At 59.1% G+C, this 27,098-nt stretch overlaps 1 protein-coding gene across 1 annotated transcript; it reads right to left on the bottom strand.

Annotated features, from left to right (window-relative positions):
- Nucleotides 1–221: 221 nt before the first annotated feature.
- On the bottom strand, nucleotides 222–25,252 carry SLC7A5 (solute carrier family 7 member 5; the record flags this gene model as incomplete). The annotated part of the gene is made up of 10 exons (XM_080702865.1): nucleotides 222–277; nucleotides 1,659–1,836; nucleotides 2,937–3,086; nucleotides 4,209–4,305; nucleotides 4,638–4,741; nucleotides 5,339–5,462; nucleotides 6,039–6,083; nucleotides 6,452–6,557; nucleotides 13,656–13,781; nucleotides 24,697–25,252. The coding sequence occupies 10 exons, from the start codon at nucleotides 25,250–25,252 to the stop codon at nucleotides 222–224; spliced, it is 1,542 nt and encodes a 513-aa protein (XP_080558991.1).
- Between the last annotated feature and the right edge of the window lie 1,846 nt (nucleotides 25,253–27,098).

The raw sequence follows: 27,098 nt of genomic DNA, 5'->3' as shown, positions 1-27,098 counted from the left end.
CGGCCCCGGGAGGAGGAGCGCGCCCCACGCAGAGCAGCAGCCGGGGTCACCTGCCCAGTTCGTACCAGTGTTCACAGCCCCGACCCGTGGGGACAGTGATGGGATGCTGGGCGGCAGGTGACGCTCTGACAGGTGTGGAGTGACGGGGATGGAGTTACTTTTCTGAGAACTGGGTGTCTGGAAGCAGGCTCTGTCTCTCCCGGCAGCATCCAGCGTTCTGGCTAAGTCTCCTGCGGGACCACCTGCATGAGCTTCTGGCAGAGGACCGTGGTGGAGACTGTGGGGAGAGGAGGGCGAGTGAGGGCCCCGAAGGCCCACTCCCACCAGCCTGGCACCACCCACCTTCCTAAATCGCAAGAGAAGTCAAAAACCCTTGGGAAGCTGGGCATGGTGGTGCACACTTGTAATCCCAGAAAGGCTGAGGAGTGGACAGCCTCAGCCACTTAGTGAGGCCCTTTGCAACCCAATGAGAATAAGCCGGGCATGGTGGCGAAGGCTTGTAATCCCCGCGTTTGGGAGGCTGAGACAGCTTGGGAGACTGAGACAGGAGGATCGCACAGGTTCGAAGCCAGCCTCAGCTACTGAGTGAGGCTCTCAGCAACTTAGTGAGACCCTGTTTCCAAGTAAAGAATAAAAAACAGGGCTGGGGGTTGTAGCTCAGAGGTAGAATGCCCCTGGGTTCAATCCCCAAATCTCCAGTACTAAAAAGATAAAAATAAAAATAAAAAAGGTCTGGGCATGGTAGTGCATGCTTGTAATCCCAGCATTTAGGAGGCTGAGACAGGAGGATCGCAAAGACATCCTCAACTACTTAGTGAGACCCTTTGCAACCCAGTGAGACCCTGTTTAGGAAAAAAAAAATTAGAGTTGAATTACCCAGGGGTCCACTAACAGTATTGCAAAAAGCAAAAAATATAAATAAATAAATAAATAAAATAAATATGGCTTGGGGTATAGCTTGGAGGTAGAATGCCCCTGGGTTCAATCGCCAGTACCACAAAACAAAAAACACCTTGGGAAACTTCCCCTGGGACACTTCCAGGCCTGAGCGCTGGGTAGACGCCCCAGCCTTGGTGGCACAGCCCAGCTCCTGGTCAGATGCGTTGAGTGCTGAGGGCTGCACACCCCCAGAACCCTGCCTGCACGCAAGGCCCCGGGGCATGGCCTGAGGCACCTGGGAGCTAACAGTCCTCCTGCAGGTCCTCCCTGAGCGCCATGTGGACCTATGCCAGGGCTTGGCTCGCTGAATGAGCAGCCATGGCTTGGGCGGGCTAGCGCCCCACACCAGGGGCCCTAGGGAGGCTGCCGCCCCTGGTGCTTCCTACAAAGGACACGCGGGAGGGGCCTGGCTTCAGAACGTGGCCTCTGCCCTGCTTTGGGCTTGTGGTATGGTTGTCAGGGCCAACCGGCAGGGACCCCTGGTCAGGCTAGGAGGGGCGACTTCAGCCCTGGGCATCTAGTGGTCAGAACATGGGTGCGGGTCTTCTCACCGCCTGGCATGGTGGCACTGGGCGGGACCCCAGGCACAGCCTCCCTTCCCCCGGGAGCCGGCCCTACTCTCTCTGGCGCTGGCTCTTTCTAGGTCAGTCCGCTGCCTGCACTGACACCGACAGCAGATCTTTTATTTGGTGAAGCAGCCTGGCACCCGGGACACTCACAGATGGCCTGCAGGAGCCACTTGGGCTTGTTCTGCCACCACACCCCGAGGAAGTAGACGGGCAGGCCGCTGAGGATGATGGCGAAGCCGATGCCACACTCCACGGGCGTCTTCCAGAAGGAAACGACGATGAGGAAGAGGCAGGCCAGGATGAAGAAGACGGGGAGGGCGAGGCTCACCTGGGACAGGCACAGGGTCAGCAGGGGCTGTGCCCGCCCACCCACGCGTGCCAGCCTCAGGCGAGGCTCACCTGGGACAGGCACAGGGTCAGCAGGGGCTGTGCCCGCCCACCCACGCGTGCCAGCCTCAGGCCGTCCGGGGCCGCTTCTGCCTCAGATCCACCCAGCCACACCTACACATCTGGGCCCCCAGGTGGGCACACACCCCATGTGCCCGCGGCCCGGCCAGCACCAACAGGCAGAGCGGCCAAGGCCCTGGAGAACCGAGTCTGGTCCTGCACCACTTCACCCTGGGCTCAGCGCATGGTGCCAGGCGTGTAATTACCCAAAGCTAAGCTGGTGTTGACAGAGATGAAAAATAGCCACCCGGTGTCTGCCGAGGGCGGCAGAGGTTCCCACATCACAGGCCACAGCAGCTCGTGGCCACCGGGAGGAGCAGGGGTCTGGTGCTTCTGGGAAGGCCGTGCCACTTCAAGAGTTTTTTATGGTCAGTTTGCCAGGGCCCCGGCTGGAGCCCTGCTGAACACCTGTCTGAGGTCCATCACTGGTTGGTCAAACAGCCACTGTTGGTCCCCCACAAAGGGAGGGGTGTCCTCCCTGGATCTACCCTGGGCTCTCGTGGGGTGGGGCTTTAAAGCACTGTTAAAGGCACAGAGCAGGCAGCCCTGAGCCCCGCGCCTGGGAAGAGTGGGGGCTCCAGGGTACTAGGTCACCAGCTGCCTCCCAGGACCCCGGCTCAACCCGGACTCCGAGGGGACCGCCGGCTGGCGGGCAAGGAGGCCTGTGGTGTGCCGGCTGTGGTGGCCTTGTGCCCAAGGAAGCTGGCAGAGAGGCAGGAGCTGCTAGCCAGCGGTCTCCATATACAGGCCCACCCCCCTGTAGGGGCTCCTAAGGCTCCATGAACCACCCTGCCAAATTAATTAGCCTCCACCGCCTACTCCAGAAGCACGTTCACACGCCTGGCTCAGCTCTCGCCAACCCTCTGGAGCGGGCAGCGGACCCTGACTGGCAGCGGGAGGAGGCGGCTCGGCAGGGCTGGCCGCGGGCGCCCGCCCTGCCCCTCCTGCCTGCTCCTGCCCAGGGCGCCCGCGCCGGCTCACCTTGATGGGCCGCTTCAGCTCGGGCTTCTTGAAGCGGAGCCAGACCATGCCGATGATGGCCAGAGCCACACAGAGCCAGTTGAAGAAGCTGAAGAAGTTGATGACGGAGAAGATGTCTTTGGAGAAGGCGTACGGCAGCGTCATGAGGCACTGGAAGCAGAGGGGCCGCTGAGCCCTCGCAGGCGCGGTCCCGAGGCCAGGAGGGCGAGCCCGGCCAGCGACACCAGGGCGTGCACGTGCTTGCCCCCTTCAACAGGGGACCCACTCAGGGAGGCCAAGGGAGGAGTAGAGGAGACCGTGAGGCCTGGAACTCAGCGAGTGCCCACAGCAGGGCCACTTAGCACACACGGCGCCCCCACATACAACACCGCCTGGCTGTTGCAGACGAAGGCCAAACAGTGGCAGTTTTTTAATGCCAGGGCATTCTACCCTTGAGTTACACCCTCAGTCCTATTTCATCTTGAAACAGGGTCTCACTAAGTTGCTGCCAAGGCTGGCCTCGAATCTGCAATCCTCCTATCTTAGCCTCCCAAGTACTGGGAATAGAGGTGTGCACCATCACACACCTGGCTAGAAACTGTGACAGTTTTAAAATATGTCTAAAATTAGTCAAGCGCTGTGGGACATACTTGAATTCCTAGCTACTCAAAAGGCTGAGATAGGAGGATCATCAGAAGTTTAAAGCCAGGCTGGGCAATTTAGTGAGACACTGTTTCAAAATAAAGTATAAAAAACTGGGCTGGGGGTATAGCTCTGAGGTAGAATGCTCCTGGGTTCCGTCCCGAGTACCACAAAAAATAAAAAATATGAAAAGATCTCGTGACAGCCAGGTACAGTGGTACGGGTCTGTCATGCCAGCACCCGAGAGGCTGAGATGCGAGGACTGCAGGTTTGAGAACAGCCTCAGCAATACAGTGAGACTTTGTCCCAAAATATAAAACGCGCCAGGCGTGATGGCGCATGTTCGTTATCCCAGTACTTGGGAGGCTGAGACAAGATTGCAGGCTCATGGCCAGCCTTAGTAACTTAGCAAGACCCTGCCCGCCACGATGCAGTGAGACCATGTTTCTAAATAAAACAGGGCGAGTGGGGGTGTGGCTTAGAGGCAGACAGCCCTGGGTCCCATCTCCAGTACCACACACAGGCCTTGTGTGTCTTGTCGCACACGGCATGCACTTGGTCTTCACCGGCCCCGCTCTAGGCTGCACACACGCGCCAGGCGCTGTGGGGTCACATGCATGGGGATAGAGGGCAAGGCTGCGGCAGGCTTACTGTAAATACGAGGGACGGCATGGGTGTCAGCAGCTGCGGGTGGATCATGGAGAGGACCGAGGGCAGGTGGCCTTCCCTGGCACCTACGAAGAACAGCCTGCAGAGGGAGTGGCGGGCAGTTAGCTGCAATCTCCTCGCTAGGGCATGCTGGGTTCCGCTCTGCCGGAGCCTTTCGGCTGGTGGGGACAGAAGCGGGACAGGCCCCCGGGTTTGCACAGCAGCCGAGGAAGGGGCCTAGCAGCACGCAGCCGTTGGGGCATCTCCAGGCAGGGTGAGGTCACGCCTGTTTTCTGGTTATTTGAACTTTTAACCCCTACACCTCCCTCCCTCAACCAACAGCAAGCAGACTTTGAACTCACAGGCTGGAAAGCAGCCTGGGGGGCTGTGGGGCCTGGCAGCTGGCTGCCCCCTGCCAGGGCCGGCACGTACCTCGAGGACGTGAACAGGGACCCGTTGACCGAGCCGAAGCAGGATAGGCCCACGAAGACAGGGATGATCCAGGACATGACTCCCAGGTGGTAGTTCCCAAAGTCCTGCAGGGACAACAGCGTGACTCCGGCCCTGGCCCGCCCGCCCTCATGTCTGGTACGTGGCGGCACGTCTCTTGCCAGATTCCATCCTGTGGGGCCCTCACAGTGGCCCTCCCTGCTCCTGAGCGGGGTGCCTTCCTAAGGAGTGTCGGCCTCTCTTGTGGCGTCCACCAAGAGCCAACACCAGCTATAACAGGAATACCCTGCCCTCCTTGTTGAGGGCTGGCACAGTGGATCTTTGCAAGTGGCGGGTTCCAAGTTAGAAAATACTTGGCCGGAGCACCTGGTTCCCATCAGCCTAGGAGGCAGTGGGAAGAGCCTTGGGGGCTTCGAGAGGACCCACTGGCCAAAGCTGCCCCCAAGTTGACTCAACATCACCTAACTCGCCATGGTCATGAGGAACCCTAGCCCCTGCACTGGAGCTTCAGAACCGCCAGCCAACGTGGGGCTGCCTGCTGCCTGCTACTGAGTCGCGGACGCCCACGACAGTCGCTGGCTTGGCAGAAGGGCCCTCTGCAGTCACCTTTAGTACAGACCAGGACCCCCCACCCCCTGGGCAGGCCTGGCCTCCGCCTCCGGGAGGCCTGTGGGTCAACTTACCACGGCCACGGCTTCAGAGGACAGCATCTGCTCGGTGGACAGGGTGGTGAAGTAGGCCAGGTTGGTCAGCACGTAAACCAGGGTGACGATGGGCAGGGAGATGATGATGGCCAAGGGCAGGTTTCTGGGAACAGGGAGAGCACACAGTCTAAGTGTAGCCTGGACATGGAGGGACATGCCGCGAGTCTAGGCGCCCAGCCTCCTGGTGGGCGCATCTCTCTCAGCCTGCGCTGTGCTTTCTGGACAGAGTTCTGAGCACTGCCCCCTTCAGCAGATCACCTAGTCACTTTACCCCGCCAGCCTCAATGCCTGGCCGCCCAGCTGGACACCTGCGGTCCTGCCTGCTGGCTTCGAAGCCTGGACAAGGACCTCCTTGAGTCAGCTGAGGCTCTGGGCACCTGGGCTCACCCCCTCTGGCCCTTCCCACACCATGTAGGGGACCTGACACCTGTGTATGTGTGTACACACGTGTACACACGCACACTCTCCCAGAAGGCCACCCCTTGCAGATTTGTGGCCACTGCAGCATCGGATGCAGGGCAGGGGCCCCAGAGGAATGCCGACCCCGCACACTGCCCATCTCTGCCAATGTGGGTCCAGAAATCAGCCCTGCCCCTGGCCCGGCTCTCTGGAGATGGCTGAGCCCATTACTGAGACAGGACTCAATTTAAGGAGACCTCTCCGATCTTTCTGCACATACCGATAGGGATTGATCATCTCCTCTGTGACAAAATTCAGGTAATTCCTAGAAATCAGAAACAGAGTAGTGTTATGCGCCTGTCCTACAGCCACTAGGGCAGCGCTCAGAATTCCACAGGGAGCCCTCCTGGCTGCTCCGCCCGGCAGATCTCAAGGTCGCCAAGAGTGGTGCTGAGGTCAGGCCTGGGTCTTAGAGAGCCAAAGCGCTGCGGTGCTGCTCGCTGCCTTCCAGAAGCTTCCCGCCTGCGATTCTCACGTCCCTGTGCAGCCATCCTGGAGGTGCCAGGGCCGGGGGCACCCTCTCCCTGTTCTTTTGGTGCCCCGGGGTCCAGGACCTGTGGGGTGGCTTCCTGAGCCCTGCGTGTGTGTGGGAGACGCGTATTTCAGCCAAGGCCCCAGACCTCCAGAACCTACCAGCCTCCGTAGGCGAAGAGGCCGCTGTACAAGGCCAGCACGATGTTCCCCACGTCCCAGTTGGTACCTTCAAAGGAGAACCTGGGGTCCAGATTGGACACGTCGCCTGGCAAAGGCCAAACAGAAAGGAATGCCGGTTAGGGAATGCCGAACAGGTCAGGCTGCAAGTTCCGGAATCTTCCTGGAGCAAAATACTGTAATTAACAAAAATGCCGGCGAAGGCTTCTCTGTAGCAAACTGTACCTGCCGAGCCGCCGGAGCACACGCGCCTGGGTGGGGACGTAGACGACGTGGTCGGGCTGCAAGGCCCCTCCCTACCAGGAGAAGGGAGGTCCTGCCCAAGGCCCAGCTCCCCGGGAGGGCCAAGCCACCTGCACACAGCCACTGCTGCTGGACGCCGTCCTCGCCCTGTGCAGACGGGGGTCCTGGCAGGGCAGGGTGTACGTGCAGGAGGAGCAGCCGATCACCCTTCAGAATGCCCGCACGGTGCGGCCTTCGAGACCATGCTGGAGACCAGGGTCTGGGAGATCCTGCCCTCTCAGTGTGCGGGAACTCAAGAGCGGCCCTCTGCAGGCCGTCGGAGCGGGGAGACCCTGGGCCATGTGTGCGCCAACGGCAGCATACGCCGGTCCCTGACAAAGGCGGACTCCAACCTCCACCGTCTCCAGGTGTTCACCCACCCTTCGCCTCTCTTCTAAGGATGCCTGCCGCTCAAGCCCCACACCGTGACCCCACGCGAAGACCCAATTTCCAATGAGACCCGAGTCACAGGTCCGCCTGGATGCACCCTCTGGGGCTACAGTTTACCCTGGCGCAGACATCAGGCGGGGTCTGGGGACAGTGGCTGGCTGCTATGGTGGGTTCTGGCCCTTCCCAGGGCTCGGTTGCTGCATCTGTGAGATGGCCCCAGTGCCCTCGAGTCGGCTGGACAGCCAGGGGCTAGGGTAGGGTGGGTCTCCGCTGACCACAGGTCACCGAGGAGGTTCTAGTCCTGGCTCCTATGGCCCTGGGTTACCAGGGTGGCCACAGCAGACACGCCTCGCAGTGGCCGCACTTCAGGAAGCAGGGTACAGACCAGGGTCCAGGTGCCAGCAGTAAGAGCTGAGTTTCCAGCTGTGGTTGTGGACGCAGGGTCCGAGCCCTGGTCCTGCCAAGGAGAAGCCACCAGCCCAGGCCATGCCCGGGTCACATCGGGCTACCTGGTTAAGGTCATCACAGGAGCCCAGCAAGAATGCCCACCTGCCCAACCAGGCCTCCTGAGAACCCCGCCTAACCTCTGCTGGGGGGAACATCTGGCCTACAACTGGGAAAGCCACTGCCCAGGCTGCAGCCCCGGGGCCTGAGCTCTTGGGTGCAGGCAGGATACAGCCCGGGCTAGCACACAGGATGCCCACTGATCGGTGGCCAGAGCCAACCTCTGGCCTCTGCTGGTAGCTTCTGAGCGCCACAGGGCGGCTGGTGCGCTCACGGAGGAGACGACAGTGGGAGGTGCTCTGGTCACTGAGATGTCCCTGCTGGGGACAGAGCACCGGCCACGGGAGGGCATGTCTGGCGATTCACCACTCAGTCTTGTAGCCCCTGAGACCCACAAGAAAATCCAAGTAGCTCTGAGAGAACACGGGCTCAGCTGCCTCACTGGGCACAGCTGGGCGCGGGGTACACACCTGTCGTCCCAGGACTTAGGAGGCTGAGTCAAGAGGGTCGCAGGATCAAGGTGGCCAGCCTCGGCAACTTGGCGAGACTCGGTTTCAAAACATAACAGGGATGGAGGTATGGCTTGGAGGTGGAATGCCCCTGGGTCCCATCCCCACTAAGGAAGGGGCGAGGATGGCTCTCACCGGGCTCTGGTGGGAAGCTGGGCCAGGTCCCTCTCACACAACCATGGGACTCTTTCTAGGAGCAGCCTGGCCAGGCCACCCTGACAGGGCCTACCTGCCCTGGAGGAAAGTGGAGACCCAGGCATGGAGGGACAGCAGCCCTGGCCAGGCAGTCAAGTGCGGCTGGCAGGCCAGACTCGTCACCTGCAGTGGGCGGGTGCTGGGCTCGGGGAGCAGAGGCCGCCTGCCGCTGCAGGTAGATCTCTGCCAAGGACTTGGTGGTTGGGGGCAGCCCATCAAGTCCGGTGCTGCCCCATTTCTGGCCAGGGACAGAAGAGAGAGTATGGGGTGTGGGCAGGTGCCTAAGGAACTTGAAGACATCAGCCCGTATGTAGCAAAGCCCCAGGGCGTGGCTGGCCGCAGTCTGTGCTGGGCATCTGCCCAGCTTCCCTGGGCACAGAGCCAAGGCAGGCTGCCTCTGCTCTCCAAAGGCGCCATGGAGCGGGAGCCTGGTCTCCTGGCCTGAACCCCGGCTGGCCCTGCACCGCCTGACAAGGATGGGGGTGCGACCACACAGCAGCCGGGGCTCCGCCAGCCCCTGCTGTCCAATCTGAGCACGGGGCTGCTTCAGGCCTGCTTGAAGAGCTGGCCGTGGGGCCGCCCACCAGCCTCCAGGACAGGGGTGGGCCAGAGCCACACCCCCCAGTCTAATCTGGGCCCACAGGCAGCTCTCTGCTGCCTGACTCATCCAGGCCACAGGATGGAAGCCACACACCCTCCAGGGAGGAGGTGGGGCCAGGATTTAGAACAGCTGCCCCTCCCATGGCCAGCAGCTGTCAAAAAAACGGGCGCTGTCAAAAAAACGGCACTGTCAAAAAAACGGCACTGTCAAAAAAACGGCACTGTCAAAAAAACGGCACTGTCAAAAAAACGGCACTGTCAAAAAACGGGCGTGGGTGGGCGGCTGGCTAGAGGTCAAGGCCAGTGTTGCTGCTCCCCATCCCCAAATGCACAGCACTCCCTTAGTGAATAAGGGAGTGTAGTAGCAGGCTGGGAGGGGCCTGTCCTGCTCCCAACAGAGCGCCAGGCCAGCAGATGCTGTCGTGGGGGGCAATCGGGCTCACTCCCTCAAGTGCCGCCCAATGCAGGGGTGCCTTCCTCAGGGCCTGGCTCACAGGGAAGACAGGCAAAAGTGCCGCTGTGCATATGCCAGGAGACCTCACAAGGGAGTCAGGTGCTGTGATGCACACCTAGTAATCCCAGGCCTCAGGAGTCTGAGGCGGGAGGACTGAAGATTCAAGGCCAAATTTAGCAAAACTCAAAGCAACCTCAGGAGACCCTGTCTCAAAAAACAAAAAATTAAAAAGGCCGGAGTATAGCTCAGAGGTATAATGCTCCTAGATTCAATGCCAGTACCCCTCTTCCCTCCCTGAAAAAAAAGACCACAAGAGGTGTGGGGGGCCGGAGGCTAGGCCAGGGGCCTGGAGCTGTGGGGCTCCCATGGCTCTGTGGTCTTAACCGCGCTCCTCTGGCCAGGCTGTCTGTAACCTCAAAGCCCCTCACCTGCTCTGGCCAGGGCAGCAGTGACCTTCAGGAGAGGTCCAACCGCTGCTCCTCCCCCCTCCCCACGCTGCTCTTCCCCCCTCCCCACGCTGCTCCTCCCCCCTCCCCACGCTGCTCCTCCCCCCTCCCCACGCTGCTCCTCCCCCCTCCCCACGCTGCTCCTCCCCCCTCCCCACGCTGCTCCTCCCCCCTCCCCACGCTGCTCCTCCCCCCTCCCCACGCTGCTCCTCCCCCCTCCCCACGCTGCTCCTCCCCCCTCCCCAAGCCTCTCTCCTTGTCCATAAAAGGCCCCGTCCCTGGGGGGCAGACAGGACTGGGCGCAGGGCGGGCGCTGAGGACCCTGGGAACCAGGCTTCACCAGGACCCCATGAGAGTTAGGGCAAGGGGTGGGAGTGTTCCAAAGGCCCAGGGGGAGGGGAAGGCAGCCCAAATCCCAGGGTCAGGCAAAGGAGCCATGGGAACCCTGCCCCAGAGGAACAGAGGAGGCACTTGCAGCAAGGAGCCAGGGCCCGTCCTCGGTTCTTGCTGACAGAGGCCGGGAGGGCGCCCGTGGTACGAGGGATTAGGCCAAAGCTGAACTTGTTCCCAGCCGGGGGACACAGCCTGACTGACCCCTACTCAGGAGAGGTTCCCTAGGGCTGCTGCTGCGTCCCCCGAGGCCTGCCTGGCCCGCTGTGTCGGGCCGGGGGAGACCTGGTCACGGGCTTGCCGGGACCTTGCTTGGGCCCCAGGCATGGGAAATCAGCTGTCTAGAAATGGTGTGGCTCCACGCCAAACACCAGGCCAAGAGGACCTCGCCCCGCCCACTGCCGCAGGAGGGGGCCCGAAGCCCACCCTCAGCCGGGACCGCCGCTGGCTGGGCCTGCTGACCCAAGGCTGGACAGTGTCCTCAAAGCCCATCCACCTGGAAGCACAATGCACCTTCGTTTGTAAAGAAGGTGTCTACAGGGAGCCGGGCGTGGGGCTGCACGCTATAATCCCAGCATTCGGGAGACTGACACAGGGGAATTGTGGTTCTGGCCAGGCCAGCCGCAGCTACTTAGTGAGGCCCTTTGCAACTCAGTGAGACCCTGTTTCAAAATGAAGAATAAAAGATTGGGCTGGGGTGTATTTCGGCGGTAGAATGCTTCTGGGTTCCATCGCCAGTGCTGCAAAATAAATAGGTTCCACTGGGCCCTTCCCAACCCACAGCTCCACAGGCTGAGGAAGACCCCACCCCTGGCCTCTGCCCTTGTGTCCTTGCACCTGACTACCCCCTAGCCTGGGCTGAACACTCCAAGAAGTCTTCCCATCTGATGGTCCTCCCGGGGCCAGCACAAGCCATGCATGTGATTCCAGAGCTCTTGTGATGTAGCCACACACAGGATAGGGGCCATGGAAAAGGACTCGGTTAAGCCATCAAAGAACCAGTGACCAGCAGCTCTCTCGGCCGCCAAGTGTCTGACCACAGTACTTGACGGTGCCTAGGAGGCCCTGCAAGGACAGCACGTGGCCTGCCGCCCTGAGCACTGGAAGGCACTCCTGTCTCGGGGGCATGGGTTATATGGGTTATATATATATGTGGAGGGCTGGCCCTGAGCAGCCCCAGCTAACTGAGTCCACCTTTGCTTTCTGAGAACAGAAAGAAAGGATGTCTCCTACTCTAGAGTTCTTACTGGCTACAGGGAGGAATGGGGAGAAGGAAAAGAAGGTCCTGGGCTGCTTCCCACCCGCCACCGGACGCTGCAGCCCACAGAACCACAAGGGCCCATTGTGCGGCGTCCTGGGGAGGGACCTGGCTACGTTGTCGAGCACGGGAAGGGGGCTTCCGCATCCCACTCTCCCCGGCCTCGGACACAAAGGCGCCGCTAGCTGCTGGCATTTGGGGTGGTCTGACCTTGGGCCACAGCCTGTCAGGGTGCCATGAAGAACCCCTGGACCTCTGTGCCCCCACCTCACTGCGGCCACACTGCCCAAGATTTGGTCATGCCTCAATCGCCCCCATCCACGGTCCTGCGAGGCCCAGTCGGATCTGAAATGCTAATTTTGAGCACTGTCTGCCCTCCTGAAAGTACTGGGCTAAATCCAGGCCTCATGTGATGCCGGGCCTGCAGGTCGCCAAGCCACCCCACCTGGGAGCAGCCAAAGCTCCTGACAGCGTGGGGTCGGGGTCCAGCAGAGAGGTCCCGGGCCCAACTGATTCTGCCCCACCTGATTCCGCCTCCTTCCACCTGAGCCTGGGAGCAAGCCGAGCCTTCAGAAGGGTCTTCTGGTACCCATCCCCAAGCCCTCAAGTGGGAACTGCAGAAATTCTGTGGAAGCCTGGTGGGGAACGACCCTCAGCCTCACACCTGTACCCCAGGGTTTGGGGACAGGGAAAAGAGGACTCAGCCCCTGGACCCCACGCACCAGGCCGAAGGAGCCAGGATGGCGGTGTGGACGCCACCGAAGCCACGTGAGGGGGCGCCGGGCTGCTCTACACCAGGCGGACAGATGGCAGCTGCAGCACACAGTCGGAATGGAGGCTGCGTCCTGAAGGACCCAGGCACTTCTGGCATCAGCACGGGGACCGCGGCACTGCCCGAGGGCTCTGTGGCCCTGGGAAATAGAGCCGAGGAAGCCGTTGGGAGGACGGGGTCAGCATTTGTGTGTCCTTCAGAAGCAAGGGCACCCGTCCGGAAACAGAACAAATCTCCCAGAGCAAGCCTGGGGCTGGAATTTTGCAGACGCTGCACGGAGCCCCACAGTTCAGAAAGGAACTGCTGGGGGCGTGGGGGGGGGCTTTTCCACAGCAACCAGAATTATAAACACATTGTGTATTCAAGTCGAACAAAAGCTCTTTGCTATCTGTACTGGAGTTTGTTTTTATAAAGTCAGTAACCCCCTCATCTATCTTTAATCACGGCAACCACGCAAACCTTCCCGAGACTGCCCAGGGAGCAGCTTTTTTGTCGGCTGGGCGAGGACGTTAGGACAGGATGTGGTTTCCCTTCTGCACCCGAAGTGGGTCCTCGCTGCTAGGTCCCAGATGTGGACTGCTCAACCTGACCCCGGCCCCAGGGTGCCCGCCACCACTGGGGCACCTGGGGCTCTCTCTGCCGGGGTCCCGGCAACAGCAGCCTTGTCTTGGACTCAAGAATGGCTTCTCTACTTCAACATGCTCTACAAAGTCCGAAACACAGGCAGAAGCGTTTCAGCCTGGCGACTACCCGAGTGGAGGACTGCGTGTGGTAAGCCAACGCTCTTGCTGTGATTATAGGAAAGAACACCACGGCCGGCAGGGAAGACACAAGGTGACCTGCGCTGGCATGTGTACCTCCATGCGCACGGGTGCCTGTCAACACACCCAGCAGCGCGTCACCCCTGGCACAGGACATGCTGGACACTGGATGGCTCACCCTTGCTCCCCCCAGCCCCGGGAGGAGGCAGCCAGGCAGAGGACACAGGTTACACAGCACATCTGAACACCCAGTCACCCACGGGCGGCCCTGGATGCCAAGGCGGGAGGTGGGGTCTGGATGTCCAAGTGGTGGGATGCAAAATATCCCCGCTTGTTTTCACATCTCACACCCCCAGCCCGGCCAAGGGCAGGCGCGCCCCCAGGGCCCGCCAGTGTCCCTGGAGCCAGTGTCCCTGGACGTAGCCGAGGCTCAGCAGGAGCACCAGGAATAACCCTCACAGCATGTCCACAAGGGCTGCACGCAGGAGACAACCCACAACACGATCGGACAGTGGCGTGACAGCTCAGACATGGGCACCCACGTGGACATGGCGGGTGGCACAATGCTCCCTCCCGCCCGGGCCTCAGTGTGGCCACAGCGCTCCCGGGGCCGCTGGTCACTTACCCGTGCCGATCTGGATGAAGCCCAGCAGGATGATGAGGGCCAGGGCCAGCAGCTTGGCGGCGGCGAAGGCATCCTGCACGCGGGTGGCGGCCTTCACGCTGTAGCAGTTGATGGCCGTGAGCAGCACTGTGGACAGAAGGCGGTGTGAGCGAGCCGGCTCTACTGGGCGGGCGGGCACATGGGTCAGGCCAGCACAGATGGGGCCAGGGCCGGGATGCGGGAGAAACAGCTTCTGTCCTGCCGCACCCTGCCGCTGCTTCTGATTTGATTTTCTGGAATTTTTTTTTTGAGTGTGATACTAGGGGTTGAACCCAGGGGCATCTACCTCTGAGCTATACCCTCAGCCCTATTTTTTATTCTTTATTTTGAAACAGGGTCTCACTGAGTTGCAGAGGGCCTCACTAAGTAACTGAGGCTGTGGTGAACCGTGATCCTCCAGTGTCAGCCTCCCCAATGCTGGGATTACAAGCATGTACCACCACACCTGGCTTGGACATGTTTTGATAAACATGAGTCTCCTAGTGGGTGGCTCTTGTTGCCCCAAGGGACTGTCCAGCAGGACTGCAGGACAGCTGTGACCTCAGGCTTGGGCCAAAAGGGCAAGCCTGCTGCCTGGAAGCAGGCTGCATCGCCCCTGCACCCAACACTCAAGCTCGGCCAATCCCGCGAGGCCCTTCCTCGGAGACAACCCCAGTATGAGGCATCCCTTGAGAAGGTGGTGCTGTAGACACGGCTGAGTGACCTCGGGGGATGATGAGGCCGTGTGACCAGCACCCACAGGAGGTGGAGCTTCTGCAAATGTTTTATAGAAACCTGAGCATCTACCCGCAGACAGTCCAGAGCCCAGCGCCCTGGGAGGAGCTGAGAGGGGACAGGGATCTGGAGGAGGCTGGGGACTCGAGCCCAGACATGCAGGCGAGCCGGCCTATGCACACCGTCTGACCCCCAACCCGAGCCTAAGAATGGGGTGGTGGAGAGTAGAGGTTCAGGAGCCACCTGTTAACTGTTCAGGGGCGTTGAGCTGAAGGTTGAACACAGCTGTTCTATGACGTAAGTGAAATGCCCACACGGAAGAGGCTCTGCGTATGCCCTGCCCTCCCCTCTGCCTCTAGACTGTAGCCGGCTAGTACACCCTGCAGGTACCCTGTGATGGTGCCACCTGTGTCTCCCCAGCTCCCGCCTGCCAGTGTCTACACCTAGATCCACACAAAGGGCATTTTCCTAGAGCACTGGCGGCCAAACTGCCTATAGGGCATGTGCAGAGGGCCCGGGCACGGCAGCTGCACCAGCAGGCGGCTCTGGCTGGCTGCCGGAAGGAGTCTGAACCATCCTGCCCCATGGTTCCCCTCCCCCCTCGGAACAGCCCTCAGAAAAGCCAGGTCGACTAGGAGGACCACAGGGACACCAGGAGGCTTCCTGAGCCGGAGAGGAAGCAGCCTCAGAGAAATAAATCTGCACTCCTTAGTGGATAGACCTGCCATTTCAGGCGGAGGGAAACAGGAAGCCGCCCTGGTTCTGCTGGCCCAGCTGTGTTCTCTGGAAATTACTGAGCATCCCCTCGGCTGCTGCAGAGCCTGACTCTGTCGTTACCCCGCACAAAAATCAAGCTGAGTCGGGCGTGGGGGCGCATACTTGTAATCCCAGCACTTGGGAGGCTGAGACAGGAGGATCGCACAGGTTCAAAGCCAGGCTCTGCTGGGCTAAGAGACCCTGTTTCCAAATAAAAAATATAAAATAGGTCTGGGAGTGTAGCCCGGAGGTAAAAGGCCCCTGGGTTCCATCCCCAGTACCACCCCAAAATAAATAAACAAATAAATAAAAAAGGCCGGGCCTGGTGGCACGCACTTATAATCCCTATGTTTGGGAGGCTGAGACAGGAGGATCACACAGGCTCGAAGCCAGCCTCAGCTACTGAGTGAGACCCTGTTTCCAAATAAAATATAAAACAGGTCTGGGAGTATAGCCCGGAGGTAGAAAGCCTCTGGGTTCCAACCCCAGTACCACCAAATAAATAAATAAATAAATAAAAATAAAATAAAATCAAGCTGAAAGTGTTCAAAGGACGGTCCTGGTGGTGTGTGCCTGTGATCCCAGTACCTGGGAGGCTGAGACAGGAGGATCATAGGTTCAAGTCCAGCCTCAGCTATTTAGTGAGACCTGTTTCCAAAAATATAAAAAAGGGCTGGGGTGTAGCTGGGAGGCAGAATGCCCTTGGGTTCAACCCCAACCCCTAGTGCCACACACACACACACACACACACACACACACACACACACACACAGTGTTCAAAGGTGACTTTTAGCTACTGCTGCTAAGAGGACACACCAGGAACCCCCTGCCCTGAAAATTTAAAGGCTGAGGGAGGGAGCCGGGTGTGGTGAATGCCTCTGCCTTCCATCCTCAGTACCGCAAAAAAAAAATAAATAAACAAATGAAAAAAGGCTGAGGGACTCCGTGTGGACGGCCCGCTCTGGGCTCTGGGAGGAGGCGGAGAGTCTGGCTCCCCCCTGGCCTCGCATTTCCTGATAGGTGAGCATGGAGTCTCGTGCCTTCCTCCCTAGGCGGAGCCTTCTGCAGCAAGCAGCCAGCAGATTGCATCACTCCATCCAGGCTGGGGCGGGAGGGGAGGTGAGGCGGGCCAGCGGGCACCCAAGCTGCCTCTCAGGTCTCTGGTTTCCCTCTAATCTCCCCAGGGAGGGCGGAGCTGCCAGACACCGCTGAGCTGCAGGGCTGCCTCTGCAGCACTGTCTGGGGCACACTCCACTTCCCAGAGGTAGATGGGGTAGTGAGTGGCCGGAGGGGTGGTTCTGGGAAGGCATGATCACAGCGCCCCCCTTCCTTGCCCGCCTTGCCCTGCTCCAAGCCCCAGGTGGACGGGCAGCAGGTGTCATGAACCTCCACACCCGCCTCAAGAAAAGGGCATTACAACACTTATTTCTCCTATGAGAAGTGAAGATGGTGATGAATGCCCCTGGGTGGTGAGCATGCGGGGCCCATGCTCCGCAATGTCCATTAAAAATCTCAACAAAGCTGGGCGTGGTGCACACGCTCATAATCTCAGTACTTGGGAGGCTGAGACAGGAGGATTGCACAGGTTCAAATCCAGCCTCAGCTACTTAGTGAGGCTGTCAGCAACTTAGTGAGACCCTGCTTCAAAATAAGAATAAAAACTAGAGTGTGTAGCTCGGAGGTAGAATGCTCCGCGTTCAATTCTGGTACTGCATAAAACAAACTCAATAGGACATAAGGTAAATTAATGAATTGATCCAGACCCAGGGCCTTGCAGACTTCATAAGACCTGTGGCCCATGCAGACAAGCTGCCTGGCCTCAGTTTCCCCGCCTGCAGGTGGCTGGGCAGCTGGAGGCTGGAGGCTGGCTACGGTCCCATGATTGAGTCTGAGGGTGGGTTGGGGCACAAGGGCTCCAGTCAGGCCTGCAGCAGTGCAGAGGAGCTGGCCCTCCTGGGCTCCTCGGCATGGCTAGATAAGGGTGGCTACTCGGACCCAGTGACAGCCGGAGCCAGGAGATACAGCACAGCGCCTTGGTCCCGCAGGCCATCCCTGGGCCCTTCCTGTCTCAACCTTCCTGTCCCCGTGTGCCAGCTGGCATAGAGCTTGCAGCTAGAGCGCAACAGAGGGCTGGCGCTTTCTGGGGCAGCAAGCTGGGGGATGCCTGCTGGCCAGGCCCGCAGTCACCATTCCTCCTGAGGGGTGACCACCTCCCCCATCTGCATCCCAGCTCTACCAGGCCTGACACTGGAGCATGGAAACCCCATTTCCCGGGTATGTCTCACAAGCAGGGCGCAGCCAAGCACAGGAAGGAAATCCCTGGGGAGACCCAGCCGCACCGACCAAGCTGGCAGGTCCCCTCCACCAGCCGCCTGCCACTGCAGAGCCCAGAGCTCAGGCACCAGGCTGCGGGATAAAGCCTTCCATCTTTCCCGACACACCGTTAAGGATGGGGGCGCTGGTGGGGGACTCCCCGAGGGAGTTAGCAGAGACTGCGCTCTGTGCCTGGAGTTGGGGCGCCTCATTATAAGGGTCTGTGCGTGGCCACGGCCTGTGCAGAGCGTGCTGCCTCACACAGCTGGCCTGGCATTTGGATGCTGGCCATAACCCTGCCAGCGGCACCGCTGCCTCCCATAGGCCCGAGACAGCCCAGGACAGTGGCCAGCAGGCTTCCTCTCGCTCCAGGAGGCAGGGCCAACAGGTCACCCCGGGCACATGGCCAAAAACAATGGCAGCCGAGCACTGCACCAGAGCCGCCCGAGGCCTGGCCCTGGCTGTTCAGTCTAGCATCTGTCAAACATGACACTGGGCACTGGCCTGAAGCCTGACTGCAGGTGGCCATCCAATACACACGGGTACCCTAGGTCCCATGGGTACTAATGAGCCCTTACTAAAGCCAGCCCTAACCCCCAGCACCACCTGAACTGCGGCCTGGCATCTTGTCCCTACTAGTGACAGAGGGCAGGATGCTCCACTGGCCACCAAACTTTTGGTTGCACCTGACCAGAGTCCCGAGGCTATGGAGAGACCAGAGCCCTAAGGCTGCTGGTCCAAGATGCCCACTGGGGCGCCAGCAGGCGACTCCTTCCCGGACTCCAGACTCGCAGGCTCCGCCACTTCCCACTGCTGGCCAGAGATCAGAACGTCAGAGTGGCCTGGGCAACCTAAGGGAGCGCAAAGCAACTCCAGGCCAGGAGTCCTCCTCTCTCCAGGGCTGGAGGGGAGATGCTGGCTCAGACACAGGTGCCACTGAGCTCTGCCCTGGCCCCTCTCCCCAGCTCTCTTTCAGGTACGAGACTGAACTCAGGAGCCTTCTTCTGCCTACAAGCTTAGAGCCCCCAGGTTCCTGTCATGGGGCTGGGACATTCTTTTCAAGAGGAAGATTTAACCCAGTGTGAAGTCGCAGACACCATGTCCTGGGGTAGGTGGTGACTTTTCCTGGGCTCTTTTCGAGATCTCCTGGTGGAGAAAGGCTTCCTAAGGTTTCCATCTGCAGCTCCAACCAGGCACCCAAGTTCTGACAGGCAGTGTGGCCTCAGCCTTTAACTGTAAGAGTCTCCAACATTCAGTCAAATGAGCACAAGCCAGGAAAGAGTGCCATAGTGGGAATAGAACCAGGCAGCTATGTTATCTAGAGTTCACGTATTCAAAATGTTCTGAATAGAGACGGGCGTGGTGCCTCACGCCTGTAACCCCAGCATTCTGGAGGCTGAGACAGGAGGATCCTGGTTCGTGGACAGCCTCAGCTACTTAGTGAGGCCCTCTGCAACTCAGTGAGACCCTGTTTCAAAATAAAGAATAAAAAATAGGGCAGGTTGTAGGCCAGAGGTCAAACACCCCTAGGTTCCATCCCCTGACCTGAAAAAAAATTAATAAATAAAAACAAAATGTTCTGAATAAGAGAGTGAAGCCAGACATGGTGGCACACTCTTGTAATCCCCGTGCTAGGTAGGGAGGCTGAGACAGGAGGATTGCACAGGTTCGAAGCCAGCCTCAGCTACTTGGTGAGGCTCTCAGCAACTTAATGAGACCCTGTTTCCAAATAAAAAATAGGTCTGGGAGTATAGCCTGGAGATAGAAAGCCTCTGGGTTTCACCCCCAGTACCACCCAAAAAAAAAAAAAAAAAAAAGAATATAGGCCAAGGGGTGTAGCTCAGAGGTAGAATGCCCCTGGGTTCCATCCTCAGACCCACCAGAAAAAAAAAAAAAAGTGACCAAGATGAGCGTGGTATAGCTACAGGCAGGTTAATGAGAGTTACCTAGGGCATGAGTCTGCCTCCCCCTGCCAGGCAGAAGCATGACCAGCACTTTCTGGGTGAAACGACACACAGGTATCTTTGGCACCCTATCACGAGGCTGCCCGGCGCGTATCTGCCTCCCACACAGAGCTGTGCGTGCGTGATAAGGGCTCCCACCGCCCCGCGGGTCTATGGCACGCTCCACTGACAGAGGCAGGGCCCTGCCAGGCCTCCTCAGCAGCCCGGGGAAGCCAAAGTCTGCAGCCCAGCTTGCTGGCCTGCCAGGGAGCCAGGAGGAGCCGAGGCAGACCCTGGCCTGGCAGCCTGCAGTTCACCCCGCGGCACAGTGACAGGTGTGTGTCCTGGGCGGGTGGCCGAGGGCAGGGTGACTGTGTGGATCAGGTTGCCGGGGGAAGTCGGTGCTAATTCTTCACATAGCGGCAAATCCCAGCCCAGCCTGGGGGAGCGGGCACCGCCCTGGACACATCCTGCCTGGGCCTGTCTCGTGGAAGGAGGCCGGAGACAGAGGTGCCCCTGGGTACCTGTGATGAGTCCCAGAAGGGCGAGAGCCAGAGAAGAGAGCTAAGTAGTAGCTGGGCGTGACGGTGCTGCTTGTAACCCCAGCATGTGGGAGGCCGAGACCGGAGGATCCCGGCTCGCGGACAGCCTCAGCTACTTAGTGAGACCCTTTGCAACTCAGTGAGACCCTGTCTCATAATTAAAAAATATATCAGAGGTAGAATGCCCGTGTTCCACCCCAAATAGCGCCAAAAAAAAAGTAAGTAGTCACAGGCCTTGGGAGGCCTGTGACAGAGGGCACTGCAGGTTCAAGACCGGCTCCAGCAACTTAGTGAAACCTTGTTGAAACAAGAAAATAAGGGCTAGGGATGTAGCCTGGAGGTAGAATGCTCCTGGGTCCATCCTGAGTAGCACAGGCAGGGTGGGGGTGATTTCAGAGGCCTGTTAGAAGGGCCAACACGCGCGGTCCTAGGACAAGGCGCTCTGGGACAGCTCCCACTGGCCAGGGCCTCGGGATCTGAAAAGACCACCATTCAAGACAAACTGCTGCGATGGTGCCAGGCAGACATTTCTGGGCAGAGAGCCTGTGCATTCTATGGGATTACCCAAGTCCAGAAGGAAAGGGGTAGAAATGGCTGCCCTATCTGCCGCCGTCTCGGGGTCATGTGCTCTGTGAACCACCCCAGCGGGCCTCGGCAGCATCCCGTGATGGGGCATGACCTGCCCAGCAGCCACCACCCTTTCATGTCTGGCAGGGAAAGGCGGATTTCAGTGCTAATTACAGGGCTGTCGCGTCAATGGGCTCACAGCTTGAAATGCTGGGGCCCACCAGCACCCAGGAAAACACTCACGGGGCCTCTGCCTGACTCCCCTGCGGTCCAGCCACAGTGCTCTCCAAGGGCCGGAAACCCTGGGCCTGGCCGATTGCTCCCAGGCCTTGCTAACTGAGGAGCAGGGTACAAGGAGGGGACACCCTGAGTAAAGGAGACTGCAGGCAGCTCTAAGTCCAACAGGAGAAAAGCAGGCTTGCCTCTCCTGCCCTCTCTGGTCCTCACCCCAGGTGACCCACAGGCCTCAGGTCGTCGGCTGACCATGGCTAGCCCACACCTTTCAAAATTCTATCCCTAAGCCGGGCGTGGTGGCACACGCTTGTAATCCCTGCGCTTGGGAGGCTGAGACAGGAGGATCGTGCAGGTTCGAACCCAGCCTCAGCTGGTTTAAGAGACCCTGTCTCCAAATAAAATATATAAAATAGGTCTGGGATTATAGCCCAGAGGTAGAAGGCTCCTGGGTTCCATTCCCAGTACCACCAAAAAAAAAAAAAAAAAAAATTCTATCCCTAGCCGGGTGTAGTAGCACACACTTGTAATCCCAGCATTTGGGAGGCTGAGACCAGAGGATCGTGGTTCACCGACAGCCTCAGCTACCTAGTGAGGCCCTCGGCAACTTAGTGAGACCCTGTCTCAAAGAATAAAAAATAGGGCAGGGGGTGTAGCTCGGAGGCAGAATGTCCCTGGGTTCCATCCCCAGCCCCCCCCCCAAAAAGTCTATCCCTGAGCTGGGCATGGTGGCAAGGCTTGTAATCCTAGTACTTGGGAGGCTGAGACAGGAGGATCGTGCAGGCTCAAAGCCAGGCTCAGCTACTTAGTGAGGCTCTCAGCAACTTAAGTGAGACCCTGTTTCCAAATAAAATATAAAATAGGTCTGGGAGTATAGCCCCGAGGAAGAAGGCCCCCTCAGTTCTATCTCCAGTTCTATATCCACACACAAATAAAACCGCTCTCCCTGTACCCCGGCCTCCACGGGAGTGCCCAGTGAGGTCCCCCACAGGGCTGGCTCTGGCACTGCAGGTACGTCACGCCAAGGAGCCCAGGGCTGAGACTCCTGGCTTTTCTCTGCCTTCTTTCTGCTCAACTGCAAGAGTGAGCTCTGGGGCTGCTCCCTGTCAGAAGGGAACCAGGTAGCGGCAGAGTTAGGAATGACTCACAGCCCCGGGGCTAAGGACTCCAGGATGGCCCAAGATCCTCACCAACACCAGGCAGGGCCTGAGGCGTGCCCATTTGAATCGGGGCACCTGGAGGGTCCCTGTGATTTCTCCAAACAACCATGTTGCTCCTGACACAGGTGGAAAACATTACAGGTCACATCCCCAGACACACCAGCTGCAAATGGCCACCACCCCGCCCTGCTCACGGGAGCAGTGAGCCACCTGGCTGCAGGTGTTGTTGCGCTGGCTACACTGCCTTGGGAACACAAGACCAGCTGGGAATCCCACCCATGGGCGGTGCAGCCTTGATTTTTTTAGTTTTTTTTTTTTTTTGGTGGTACTGGGGATTGAACCCTTCTACCTCTGGGCTACACTCAGACCTATTTTATATTTTTATTTGGAAACAGGGTCTCTTATCCTTCTGTCTCCGCTTCCCAAGCGCCACCACACCCAGCACAACCTTGATTTTTTTTGGTGGTACTGGGGGTGGAACACAGAGGCTTTCTACCTCCGGGCTATACTCCCAGACCTATTTATACTTTATTTGGAAACAGGGTCTCACTAAGTTGCTGAGAGCCTAAGTAGCTGAGGCTGGCTTTGAACCTGTGCGATCCTCCCGTCTCCCAAGCACGTGTGCCACCACGCCCGGCTACAGCCTTGATTTTGATTCCTCCTTCCAAGAACTTCTTGCTGGGAGGAGGCAGCTCCTACCTGCTGAGAAATTGCCCCAGGGCCCCAGATAAACCAACTCCACAAATCCAGGCCCATCAAAAGACAATCTCAGTCCAGTTCATGTGACTTCTGCAGACAAGATAAAACCAGGCATCACTGGAATTCCAAGAGGAGGCTACAGTTTTCATGAAGCAATAAACAATACTCATATACCAATTCTCATACAAATTCTATTTCAGACAAGACAGCAATGTAAGGATCTGGTTTCTTTCACCTTTAAGGCTGGCAAAAACAACACACACACACTTGCCACATTGTGAAAGGACCTCTAAATTTCCAGAAATAAACTGCGCATGGTGGCGCATGCTTAGATCCCAGCATTCAGGAGGCTGAGACAGGAGGATCGCGGTTCGTGGACAGCCTCAGCTAATTAGTGAAACTGAGCTTCACTTTTACAAGCAAGCAACTACTATCCAGCCGGGCGTGGCGGTGCATGCTTGGAAGGCTGAGACAGGAGGACTGCAGGTTCCAGACCAGCCTCTGCAAGTAGTAAGGCTCTCATTAATTTAGTAACTGTTTCAAAACAAAAGTAAAATTAGAGGTGTAGCTCAGAGGTAGAATGCCCCTGGGCTCAATCCTCAGTGACAGACACAAAACTATTAATTGTATCATTACCTACCAAGCATAAACACTAGAAATGACGACACTTAATTAAAACTCTCCTAAAGACAAAACAAGCAAAGTAACCTCTCTGGTGGAGGCCTGTGTGCCACCCCAAACCTTATCTCCGTGGCCCACCCAGGAGCCACAGGTGCTGTCCACTCCATCCTCAGGAAGACCAATCTTACGACTGGTCCTAGACCCGGGTCAGAGTTTCTCGGGGCCCAGCCCATATCTTGGTGACTCCCGAGTTTCAGGGCAGGTCCTCTGTGGCCTCGGTAAGGCTTGGGCTCTCAACAGCCAAGCAAAGACCGCCCGGGTCTGCCTTTTTTTTTTTTTTTTTTTTTTTTGCAGTACTGGGGATGGAACCCAGGGGCACTCTACCTCCAAGTTACACTCCCAGCCCTATGTTTTATTCTTTATTTTGAAACCGGGTCTCACTGAGTTGCAAAGGGGCTCGCTAAGTAGCTGAGGCTGCCCGTGAACCATGATCCTCCTGTCTCAGCCTCCCGAAAGCTGGGATTACAAGCGTGAGTCATCAGGCCCTGCAGGTATCTGCTCTTAAGGCAAACAAATACATCTGAGCCTTAGGTGCCCAAGGCTCCAGTGCCAGCTTTGAAAGCAGGATGCTTCCAAGAGCAGCCACAACATAAGCTGAGAAAAAAACCCTCACTTTATACACACACACACACACACACACACACACACACACACACACACACACACACAGTGGCACTGGCTACAAACATTTTTTAAGGTGAAATCCCCCTCGCCCACACAAAAACACCGTTTTGGGAAGCAAAAGTCCTCTCTGGTCTACCAGCACCACACCCACCAACACCGTATAAGGCCCAGCAGCTGGTCCCTGGCTCAGGGACCCCCACCCCCCATGCCCCCCCTCCGCAGCCCTTAGGGGAGCGCCTGCCTCACCAGTACTTTCACTACAGCCGCCCTTTTATCACTACTGTTTTGCGGGGGTGAGCCTGTGTGCTCATTCCTGACAGGCTAGACTGGCTCAGAGAACAGAAGTGAATGATGTCTTTTTAAATTTTTTTTTTTAAACTGCAATTTCCCTCTAGACAACCAGTCAGCAAGACGCTGAAACAGGAAACTGGCTGCGGCGACTCCACGTGGTGCTACCCTCTTGCAGAGGCGGTGAGTATTGCCCAGCCCGCCGGGAAAGGCCGGTGCCGGGACGGCCGGCTTAAGTCCTAAGGGATTAATGGGGCCGGAGTGCCCGCTGGGGGCCTGGGCCGGATCGCCGCCGGTCTCCCGGGCCGGCCAGGGCTGCCCTGAGCCGTGGAAACCACCGATGGAGGGAACTCACGAGGGTTCTGCGCCCTGAGACCTCAGCGCGGGATGGCCGGGGATGGCCGGGGATGCGGGGCTGGGAGCAGCTAAGAGGGGCTGGGGGGGGGCGACCTGGGATGCGGGGCGGGGCTCGGCCGTTACTCACGCACGCAGAGGCAGGCCACGAGCTTGGCGGCCTCCTCGGGCACCGAGCAGGTGGGGAAGACCGGCTTGAGCAGGTAGGTGGCGAAGACGAGCGCCACGATGTACTGCGAGGAGGGCCGGATGATGAGCAGCTCGATCCAGAGCTTGAGGAAGGCGGGCAGCGAGCCGTAGACCTCCAGCATGTAGGCGTAGTCGCCGCCCGACTTGGAGATGGTGGTGCCCAGCTCGGCGTAGCAGAGCGCGCCCACGATGGAGAAGACGCCGCACACGGCCCACACCACCAGCGACAGCCCCGGCGAGCCCGCCTCCTTGAGCACGCCCGTGGGCGTCACGAAGATGCCCGAGCCGATGATGGTGCCCACGATGATGGCCACGCCGTTGAGCAGCGTGATGTTGCGCTGCAGGATCACGCCCTCGCCCGCCGCGTCGCCGGGGTCCGCGCCCTCCGCGCGCTGCGCAGCCAGCATCTTTTCTCGCGCCTGCCGCTCCTCCTCCTCCTCCGTCGCCGCCGCCGCCGCCACCTGGCGCCGCTTCGCGCCCGTTCCCGCGGCCGCCATGCTCGTCGCACTGGCCCACCGGCCCGGAACGAGGAGCGCGCGACCGGAGGGGACGACGCCGCGCGCACACGAGCGGCCGCGTCTGCGCCCGCGCTGCCCGCGCAGCCTTTTATCACGGCCCAGGCCCCGCCCCCGCCCCGCCGCCCGCCCGCCCGCGGGGCCGTGCCCAACAGCAGTCGTCATTGGTCCGCTCTGCCAGGCCCCGCCCACCGCCGCGGGTCCGTCCTATTACACCCGCCCGTCTGCTGCCGCCATTGGTCCGGCTCGCCGGGACCCGCCCTCCACGAGGCTCCGCCCACCTACGCCCCGGACTCGCCCCACCAGCCCTGTCCGCTACGCTCATTGGTCGTGCTGGATGGCCCCGCCCCGCCCTGATCCCGCCCCCTCGGCCGGTTAGGAGCACGTGGAGCCTCGGGACCCGCGTAGCTGGGGAGCCCTGGCGGATCCCGCGGTGGCGCCACCCCGCGTGCCAGCTTCCGCGAGTCGCCAGCCCATCCTCCCTGCCGCCCGCAGCCCGGCTCGCGGGCACGGCCCGCTCCACCCTGTTTCCAAGTAAAATATAAAATAGGTCTGGGAGTGTGGCCTGGAGGTAGAAAGCCTCTGGGTTCCACCCCCAGTACCACCAAAAAAAAGGGGGGGCAAGGGGTGTAGTTCAGACACAGAATGCCCCTGTGTTCCATCCCAGTAGCGAAGAAAAAAAAAAATCTTCCCATTTTATCTAAGGGGAAATCTTGCCAAAGCCCACGATGTGTGGGGCACATGGCTTTGAGAAACAGGGCCACAGGCTTTGGGAAGCCAGGAGTCTGCACTCCCGCAGCTAAGCAACAATGTGGAAATTCCCCCAAAGACCAAATGAGAACCCCCACCCCAACTCTAGCTGGGGACCTTGAAGGCAGGCAAGGGCGTGGCTGTCGCCTTGGACGGGCCGAGGCTGACCAGCGAGGCCTGAGGTCACGGAGGGACTGCGGACTGACCAGCGGGGCTGCTCCAGGCCAAGGCCAGCGTCAGGCAGGAAGCCCCCTCCCTGCCTTAGAAGGCCTACTGGTCTTCAGGAAAGTTGACCGGCAAAAACTCGGGGCGAGCGAGGGGCCTTAGTTCCAGGGACAGTGCAGCCGCCAAGTGCAGCCATCCAGGGCAAGCCCGGACTCAGCGGGGCGGCCTGCTGGCTGGGCCTCAGGGGCTCCTAGGATCCTGTAGAGAACCAGGCCATCCTTGGACCTCTCCTCGTCCACGATGCCTGGCTTTTCCTGGGAGCCCCAGGCAGGGGCTTCGCTCTGGGCCCCAGTGGCCCGGCCATTTGTCTTTATTGATCGAGTCCTCGGAATTCTCTCCAGCACCCAGCTAAAAGACCACACATACAATGCTGTGTTTTGTCTAAACTGGTGGCTAGGGGAGAGTAATAAAAGAAAGGCTTTGCCCGCTGGTTCCTCACACTCTGCTTTCAGAGGGCGGAGGGTATAGGATTAACTCACCGAACCCTCGCTAAGAGCTCCTCGCACACCTCATAATTTGACAGGGCAGGTACAATTCTGCGCGTTTTTGTTTTTTGGTACTGGGGATTGAACCCAGGGGCATTCTGCCTGAGAGCAAGATCCCTCGCACTTCTGATTCGCTCAGTTGCTTAGGCTGGCCTTGAACCTGCAATCCTCCCACCCGGGCCTCCCAAATCTTGGGATTACAGATGTGTGCCACTGTGCCTGGCTTGCAAGTGCCAGTTCATAGGGTCATTTTGTACATGAAGGAACTGAGACTTGCATTTTTGCGACTTTTCTGGCCAGCATGTGGGCTGGAACCCCTTCATTTTGGCCCCCCAACCCACTGGACCTTGCTAAGCGCCTGCCACCTT

Source organism: Muscardinus avellanarius (assembly GCF_963383645.1).
Source record: "Muscardinus avellanarius genome assembly, chromosome: 10".
In the NCBI taxonomy this organism is placed as follows: domain Eukaryota; kingdom Metazoa; phylum Chordata; class Mammalia; order Rodentia; family Gliridae; genus Muscardinus; species Muscardinus avellanarius.
Note: the sequence above shows the minus strand (reverse complement) of the source record. Positions and strands in the feature narration are given on the sequence as shown.